Source organism: Mastacembelus armatus, chromosome 16 (assembly GCF_900324485.2).
Source record: "Mastacembelus armatus chromosome 16, fMasArm1.2, whole genome shotgun sequence".
NCBI classification, from domain to species: Eukaryota; Metazoa; Chordata; class Actinopteri; order Synbranchiformes; family Mastacembelidae; genus Mastacembelus; species Mastacembelus armatus.
The window spans coordinates 1,667,974-1,677,214 of record NC_046648.1 but is presented as its reverse complement, the minus strand read 5'-3'; the positions used below and the strand labels follow the sequence as shown (position 1 = coordinate 1,677,214).

General features: G+C 44.2%; 1 protein-coding gene across 2 annotated transcripts; it reads right to left on the bottom strand.

The window, feature by feature from the left end:
- Nucleotides 1-240: 240 nt before the first annotated feature.
- Nucleotides 241-9,233, bottom strand: znf576.1 (zinc finger protein 576, tandem duplicate 1). Of its 2 annotated transcripts, none has more exons than XM_026294126.1 (10): nucleotides 9,085-9,233; nucleotides 8,102-8,635; nucleotides 7,213-7,725; nucleotides 3,266-6,864; nucleotides 2,911-3,181; nucleotides 2,524-2,721; nucleotides 2,351-2,440; nucleotides 2,085-2,235; nucleotides 1,699-1,897; nucleotides 241-1,599 (listed from the first exon to the last, which is right to left on the bottom strand). In XM_026294126.1, exons 2-10 carry the CDS (start codon nucleotides 8,583-8,585, stop codon nucleotides 325-327), a joined length of 6,780 nt encoding a protein of 2,259 aa, XP_026149911.1. In that variant the 5' UTR covers nucleotides 8,586-8,635; nucleotides 9,085-9,233; the 3' UTR covers nucleotides 241-324. The 2 variants fall into 2 exon arrangements, with proteins under 2 accessions (XP_026149911.1, XP_026149912.1); XM_026294127.1 differs by having other exon boundaries at nucleotides 2,085-2,232.
- Between the last annotated feature and the right edge of the window lie 8 nt (nucleotides 9,234-9,241).

Below are 9,241 nucleotides of genomic sequence, written 5' to 3'. Positions count from 1 at the left end.
ACCAACGACAAGTCAAAATGTCTGTTGTGAGAAAAGTGTATAGTGCAAACATTTGTCATCAGTCTTAAAAGAAATCAATAATGCTTTTATGTTCTCATGTGTCTGGTTTGTGTTCCGATAAAACGAACAATGCTCAGTGACATATGAATAAGCCACATCACAAAGCATTTATTTTTAAACTGCAGCACATACGTCCTACAAACAAATCATTGTCATTAAAAGACATCATGAAAAAGGTGAGATCACATCATTATTGTTGTCTTTATATACACCAACACACAATTACATTCTACATCAAATAGTAAGATGTTGAAAATAAAGTGACTATTCTTTTCCCGAACTACTTTGATTATGGAAATTCATAAAGCAGTTGTGGTTACGTGAAATACAAAGAAAGACACAGCACTTAAGGCATAGAACCCGAGATGTTCTCTGACAGTCCCCGTAACGACACCTGCCCCCTTCTCCCTCTCCAAGCTGTTCTGGCCAGTGGCCTAAACCATCATACCGCGTAGCTGCCCCTGGCAGAGGGCTGTCTTCCACCAGTCTGTGATTGGGAGCTTCATTTGTTGATTGGGCCGTCTCTGTGGGAGGTTGAGGGGGAACTGAGTCCTGTGTGTCTGAGCTGCTGGAGAGGATCAAAGCCTTTGACACTTCCAATCTGAAGGCCATGAGAGTCAAAGGGGCAGATGCTGCCCCGTGATCCTGCCGGTACAGGAGCCAGGAGTTCACCAAGGCCAGATCTGTTAAGTACCACAGCACCGCTTGAGGCCAGCTGGTTGGGGCTGAGGCAGTGAGGGGAATCGAGTAAAGATCTTTCAAATCTCTGTTGAGACGAGCTGACATCTGGGCCTTCTCAAAGCTGTCACTGAGAGAAGCCATGTTCCTCTGGCCGTTTCCCGCAGTAGAAAGTATGAAGCCACAGTTTGATCTGCGTAACATTAACTTCCCGTCTGAGCTCACAAACTCATCCCCGATCTGTCCTCGAGCTCCTCCCACCCTGCCCGCACCATGAATCCCAGCAGCTAGTAGACGTTCTAGCATTGCAGGGGTTGAGAGTTCTTGTTTGCAAAGAAACACCATACTACCTTTTGGGACCATTTTTTCTACAGCATCTTCTTTGCCTGAGTGATCCAAATTGAGATCCACATGTAAGAGCAAACCACCATGTCCAATTAGTGTAGTGCAGTGGAGAGACAGCTTGTCATTGTGAATCCTCCCAGTCAGAGGAAGTGGATATTGGTCAACTGCGTAATCCCCCTCTCTCCTCAGTGACTGACACGCTGCTTTGAAACGACAGAGTAATGGCTGAACCTTCCACAGGGGATCAGTCTCTGCTTCAGAACTGCTCAGGTCATTTTGCACGTCCCTTTGCGTCTGCCCATCACTACACTGAGAAATTACACTGTGCCTGCTTTGTACAGTTTTACTTTCCTGTACATTTGCCAACCCTTCCTCAGCATTCATGTTGTTTGGATCTTTTGCAGGAGAAGCAAGCTTCAATACGTAGGCCAGCTCGAGGAAACGAGAAAGTGGCATGGCTTCAGCAATCAAAGGTACCTTAGTCATGTCCTCCCAGTACAGCCTCGGACTGGGAAACTGAAAAATACAAAGAGAGCAAATAACCATTTATTGGCGTTGTATCTAATTAACAGAGCCAAGAAATCATTTAGAAAGACATCAGTCAGGAACACAAACCTTCAAAGTTCCCATTGCAATGTGGATCCCAACAAACTGTGCCACTTCCCTGGCTGTTACAGTCTTAGGAACACTGGACAGTTCATTTGTGCATTGGACAATTTCTACCCAGGTATCCCAGCTGAAATATTTGGAGAAGTAGTCGATGGGCTCTCTGGTCCTATTTTCATCTTGTAGCTGGTTTACTGACGTTGGCAAACTAAGAAAGAAAAAGACAGAAACATATTGAGCAAAATATTTAACATTATTTAAAGGTTACTTGGGTACATTTTTTTTAAACACTGAATTCACCTTAGTCCCATAAAACATAATTTCTACACACACGTGTGGTGTTTTTATTTGCAGTTTAATATTTGCTGTACTTCTGTAATGTTTGATCTGACTACCTTGCACTGTTGGTTTGATTCTTGTAGAAATAGGCCATTACTTCTGCTTCTGAGTCAAGATGAGGATCAGTGAGTTCAAAACCACCCATGTCCTCTTCATTTGGACTTTGGAGGAGAAAGTCCTGCAGGTCTGGTGAATGTAACCACTCTGCTGAAAGATTAGGTTATTTTATTGAATCACCAGGTTCAAAAGACAAAATTACGATGGACAACCAAAGGGTTTGAATAAAGAAGTTCAAGTCTTGGTCATTCTAAAAAAGACAAACCTTGTCCATCTGAAAAGTCACTGGACCCTGTTTCTGACAATAGTCCTCTCATTCTTGTTTCCTGGTAGGCTTGTGTAGCATGGCTCTCTTCTGTTGACGTATTCAACATTACAACACAGGTTTTCCAATACTCTCTGGGTTAATTGGAAAATAACTGAAAAGTAAACACTCACGTGGAGTACTATCAGTTGTTTGATGTTCTGTCTGATGGGCATCACTGGACCCTTCTGGTGTTGAACTCCCTCTGCTGGTCTGAGCAGGTCCTAGTAAAACCTCTCTCTCCTCCTCCTTCACTGGGTAGAAGATACACTGGTTGGTGTTGAACTCGGGGGTGACAGAACAGTCCCTCGATGTCTCCCCAGTCTCCATTACTGAAAACACAGTCCAAAAACAGGATTCATTCACCTCTGGGAAGATAAATCCCAGGAAAGGCTGCATACACCACATATGGTGTTGGTAGGTACATTTTTTTAGTTTGCAGGCAAAAAACGAATAATGGCTTTTCCCAAAGTGTTGATCTATTTCTTTAAAATGTATCTACAGTATGCACAAACACTTACGTGGCATGGCAGTGTGTTCATTGTCCACAGGCTCCACATTCCATCTGATGTGTCTGCTGCCTTGTGACACTTGAGCATCATTCAGAATGAGGCTGTTCTCTTCTTTTACCAGGACGGTCCTTATATCACGATGGTGCTGTGGTTGCACACTTGCACTCTGTCTATTTTGACAGGTGGGTGCAACAAGTTGTGGATCTGAGAAATTCTCTTCAACCTTGATCTCCTGGTTCGAAGGGCTTTGTGCTTCATCCTCATCAATGCTATCCAAACCCTGGAATGAAAACAAATTTTGTAAGTTTGCAATGCTCGATTCATTATTGATTAGAAATGTATGGTGGTACACTTAGCATCTCACCTGTCTTTGATCATTGTCTAGTGTCATTAGACACAGCTCCTTGTCCGTAGTTGCCCTTTTCCTAGAGGTTAGGAACTTCTCCAGTATGATGCCTGGAGACTTATCAGTCTCCCTGTCATGTTCCTCCCCTCCCTGCAATCCTCTTTCATTCAGTACTTCCTCAACACTAGTGGTAACTGACTGCAGCTCAAACACAACATGCTCTTCTGGAAATTCATCTAATGTAGAGGGCATGGAAGTCAAACGTGCAGCAGGAGCCATAGTTTTGTTGGCCTCCAATCCAGGACCTGTCTCTGGCTTTGTTCCAGGCTTGTCCTCATCATGAATTTCTGAATCCGAGTTGATTGTATGTTTCTCATAAACTATCTGACATTCATCCTGCCCATTCTCTGATCCTGCTCCACTGACAGTATCTCCACCTGAAACTCTCTTCAGTATCATGCAGCTTTTTAAACGTGCTCCTCGTCTCCTTCCCCTTGTAGCATTTCCTGTTGAAGCTGCTTGTCCTTCTTTTTTCCTTCTGACTAACATTTCTTCCTCTTCTTCTTCCTTGACCTCTAAATGATGTGTGGAGCACGACACAGTCTGTGAAGTTAGACTTTTTTCACTTGGAATTTCATTAGCTTGTCCAGATGCGACAAGTGTTTCACTTTTACCCTCAGAATTACAGGTTACCTTTGACTCATTTCTGAGAGTGCTTTCTTGAGGAGAAGGTAGATCCTCTCTTTCACTCTGCTCCCCAACAGTGATTAAATCTACCTCAAGAAGTAAATCCTCCTTGATGTCCTCATCCGTCGTAGCCTGGACTTCAGATTCTGAGCTGAGATGTTTTGGAGTACCCTCTTCTGCCTTGGCTTCCTCTGATGCTAAAGGCTCTCCTGTCTCAGAATTCTTTGTCTGAGTAGAGGTACTTAAAGCAGATTCAGGTGTGAAATCTGGAGGGCTCTCACTATTTTTAAACTGATCGGAGGGTGAGCGAACTACTGGAGAGGTATGAGAACGATCATCTGCTACTGTTTTAGTGCCACCCATAACTTCATAGGCACTGGCTTCAACGTCTGGAGGAGGAACAGGTAAAGATGGGGATGGAATCAAAGCTGGAAAAGAGAGAGTTCGCTCCCTGTCGTCTAATGCCATCTCGCCCATCTCAAGTTCAGTATCCCAGTCTGTAGCAGCACTCATCACTCCAACCTTATCATGCTGTTGTGGAAGCTGGTAAAGATCCAGCCTGGAGACCCCTTCAAAGATGTTCCCATTGGTGTAAGTGAGCCCGGGACTCTCTACAACATGCACCATCGCCTTGTGTTTCTGAAGTGATGAGACTTCACTAAATCTCTCCCCACAATCCTTGCACTCCAAGGCACGTTTGGAATGAGAAGTTATCACTCCTTCAGTCTCCACGTTTGAGGGGGCTTTTCGTTTCCTGGTGGTCTTTGGCTTGATGGGCAGTGTCTCAGGTGGTTGAGGGGAAACCTGTAGTGAGGACAACAATGAAAGAGCTTTCTGGTTCTTTTTGGGTGGTCTTCCTCCTTTTTTCTTATTTCCTGTTGGTGTAATATTTGTAGGCTCAGTGTTGCTTTTACTCTGCTGGGACTCATGCTGAGGCGACGTCTCCTGCGTCTGAGCTGAAGCCTTTGAAGGGTCTAACTTGTAAACTTTGAGCTGGGGCTGTTTATGACCTTTCAGTAGAAGCAGAGAGTCTTGCATTATGTGTTGGCCAGGTATGTCTGCTGGAACAACATTTGTTTTTGTACTGACTTTCTCCTCTTTTGCCAGCTTTTTGTTTCTCTTCCCATCTTTGGGACTCTTGGGCTGATCCTTTTGGATTATTTTTGTTGGTTTTTTCTTTTTAAATATAGGTGAAGCTACAGCTCTATGTTTATTTACATGTGTCACGTCCTCCCTTGCTACTTTTTGCTTTTTCATTTTATTTTTTCTTGTATCATCTTTGACTTGCTGTATCTGAGAGTCTTGGGTTAATGAAGGTGACTTTATTTCCTCTGTAAGCACTAAATGTGCTGATTTCTTGCCCCTTTTCTCCTTTTTGCCTTTCTTCTGTGACACTGCTTGTTTCTCTGGGAGACTTGATGTCATCTGCTGTGATGCTTTTTTCTGTTTCTTATTTTTCTTCTCTTTGCTTTGTGGACCAAATTTAACAACAAGGCGAGACTTTTTTGTTCTTTGGCGTTTGCTAGGTTTGACCTCAATCTGTAAATCATCCTTGTATATGGATCCAGCCAGTTCTTGCATGTATCCTTGAAATATAAACGTCCTAGCTGGCTTCCTTTTCCGCACTTTCACTAGTTCCTGGGCTGACATTACATTCACAGGTAAGTCTGAGATCTGTGGCACCTGTTTAGTGTCTAACTGTGATGGAAGCTCTTCTTTAGTAGTTGTGTTATCTGCGTCTGCCAGGTTGTCCGCCTGCTCCCGACCCTCCTTACTATCTACCAGTAATATATTCGATTGTTTTTGTTCCGCTCTGTCCCGTGTCTCTTGTGGTGTGTCCCCATACAACATGGGGCCGCTCCGATCTAATCTTACTGTTTGCATCTGTGAATCCATCTCGTCTTTGCCATCAGTTTCAGATTCACTTGGTGTTTTTGTAAGTGTGTGTGTTGTAACAAAAGGACAGCAGGGAGGTTCTGGATTCTTTGTGGACAAAGGTGTCAGCTCCAGATCAGCTGCTGGCATAAGTGGTGGGGCTGACAGCCTGATCTCCTGCTCATCTACTACAGTCTGATCAGGAGTCTTCCCCAGCTCAGTGGCTGATACCAGAGAGGAGGATGGGATTTCATTTTGTGGCACAGCCTGGGATTGCTCCAGCTCCACAGTTGGTATCAAGGCAGGGGTAAGTTCTAATATCACTGTTTGCTCAAGGTTTTCCTTGAGGTCAGCTACCTCATTTTGACAAACCATTTGTTCTACAGGGTCACACTGAACAGCACTAATCTCATGAATCTGATGCATCATCTCTCCCTCAGGTCCCTCTGTTTGTTCAGCATGAACGAGCGTTAGCTCTATATTTGCCCCTGTATCCATGTGTGAACCTAGTTCTGAGAAAGAGGGGTTTTCCAACTGTCCATCTGGTGTAATGGGCTCCAGTATAATTGTTTGCTCCATTGAATCACATGGGTTGTTTGAAGAGTCCAGCTCAACCGTTTTAGATTCCGACTGTTTCAGTCCTACAAAATCAATCTGCGGTGGATTGAGATTTAAATTCACTGGTTCTGGCAGTTGTGATATCTGCTGCACTTCCAGTGGCGGGGCATGAGGAGGCACCTGCCCCAGTATAACAACCTGGTTTACTTTCTGAACATTTCCTAATGATTCAATAAGTCTGCGAATCTGCTCTGTGTCAATATTGGCATCAACCTTTTGCAGAGGTCCATTGGGCTCCACCTGTAGGAGCGCTGGTTGGCAAATCGATATTGGAGTTATGATGGGTGTACTCTCTTTCACTGGTTGCCCAGCTGGATGGGCATCAGTGGCTGCAGCAGGTTGCACATTGTGCTTGGTTTTCATGTGATGTAGCCGTGTCTTGGTACTCTTGAAGGTGGCCTTGCAGACGGAACAAGAATACCTTACTGTTGAAGCACCTAAAATAAAATAAAGAAAAATAATCTGTGATCCATTGTTGTATACCATGAAAAGCACAACATATTTTCTCACAGCGCTTGTTTTCTATAAATTATTAAAACTGTAGTTGGATCAGAAAATGACTGGTATAAATAAGTCAAGGGATCAACATGTGAACCTCAAGGTGAGACTAGAGGAAAATCAGTGGAGGTGCAAAGTCCTTAAAGGAAGCCTCATCTGGGATCAATGTAATGAAGCACCTGACAGACTGGCTAACATTATCCTTCCTAGCACCATGTCACTACCATAGCTAAAAGCATTTTAATCTTTAACCCTTTAATGTGATAACGCACGGGCAGTTTTCTTACCTTCATTTTTCTTCAGCTGTACTTTGGCTGTGGCGTCTCCCTCGTCTCCTTCAGTTCCCTCTGGTAAGTGTGACGCTATATGTTTCTGCAGAGCTTTGGGCATGGTGAACCTCTTTCCACATTCCTTGCAAACATACGGCCTCTCTCCCGTGTGTGTGCGGCGGTGATACTTCAGCAACGTCAGCGTTTTACACGGTTTGCCACAGTCAGTGCAGGCATAACCATCCCGGCCAAAATGAACTTTTTTATGAAAGGTGAGCTCCGAGGACTTGTTAAAGGCCTGACCACAGATGGGACACTTGAAGGGTTTCTTCTCTGTGTGTGCTTTCTGGTGGGCCATGAGCTCTATGGAGTTGGTGAAGTGGCGGTCACAAACGTAACAGGCAAAAAGGGCGTTCCTCAGTATGCACTGTTCGTATTCTGCTGGGTGGCTGGTCTTCAGATGACGCTCTTTACTCTTGTGGTCACTGAAGATTATGTGGCACTCGATACACTGCAGGGACAGCTGAGACGCTAGATGAAAACGGGGCAGCAGGGGGACAAAGTTGACATGTAACATATTTTTTAAAAAGTATAAAAGCTTGAAAAAAGAAAAACGTGGCAATATTGGGCAACTGCAGTTCCACGCTCATATGGCAAAAGTGGCCTGAAGTGTGAATAAAGCAGCTTATAAATATAGAGTATTTATAATATAATCAATATGCTAGTAATAAAATCACAGTAACAAAAATACTGAAAAAAAACTGCAGTAATTCTCACACTTTAGTAGAAAATCAAAGTAAATATATCAAGCATCACATCTTTATCTGTGTGGACTGCCAGACTGTCACACTGGAACAACTGGAACAACTAAATTTGAACTAATAAGCAGAACAACACAAACACTTACATGTGAGAGGTATAGCCACAGGTTTGGACATGTCCATCTTCAGAGGATCTACCATGGCCTTTTTGGATGGAACATATTTCCTACCGTCCCGTACGTCTTTGTTCTGTTTCTTTGCCTTCTGAGCGTCACACCCAGGACTCAAAGTTGTTTCAGGTTTTGTGGAAGCACTTTGCTTGGAAGCAGAGTCCATCTTCATGGCTGCAGTGTTTTCTGAGGACTCACTCAGCGGCTGAACGTCAGTCTCATTCTCCACTGACGGCGTGACTGTCACAGTTACATGTGTTTCTGCTGTTTGCCGCACAGTCTCTCTTTCCCCTTCTGTCACTACTGTTTCAGTCTCAAAAAGAGGCGCCGATTTATTCCCCTCCTGTGCGTCCGGTTCACCTTGTGCTGGCCGAGCCTCAGTCTTGGAGTCCAGAGGCTGCTCTGTGGTCTCTGCGGTCACAGGATTTGACCCACTGTTTGCCTGGGTCGGACTCAGCATGGCTCCCCCCGCCTCTTGGCTTCTCAAATGCACTATTTCCTATGTAATCCCTATGCAGAAGCATATACGTCTGATGATCATATACAGTAATACAGTAATAATAACACTGTACATGCAAATCACACCATTTGTTTTGTTTTGCAGCATTAATTAAAACTTACTCTGCAATTTTATAAAGCCTGAGGTTTTTGTTGTTTGCATGAGGTAGTTTCTAATAAAAGCAACGAGCAGCATCTTTGTTATCCACAGAGGCAGCAGCTGCGAATGAATGGGCTCTAAACATTTGTATCACCACAGACTGATGGAGACTGTGGACTAACCCAGACTGGCCTTAATTTCGCCTAAACACGCTGAGACTTTTAAACACGCTGACCATTTCCTTGATTTCACCTTCCGTAATAACAACAGACAACAAATAACAGTTGCACAGATGATGATCGCGTTAGCAGAGTTAGCCCAAATTCACAGATCTGCGCTCACATCGGTTCTGGTTTCTGACCTGTGGCTTTGTTTCAGCGAGCAGCCTTTGCAGACTCTGCCCTACATCGGCCTGGATGCAGATGATGGAGATATAAGGTTTGCTCTGCAGACTCGTCCACCCAAACGGATCCGCGTCGGTCCGCACAAAGCCAACACGGACGTGCCGCAGACATCGT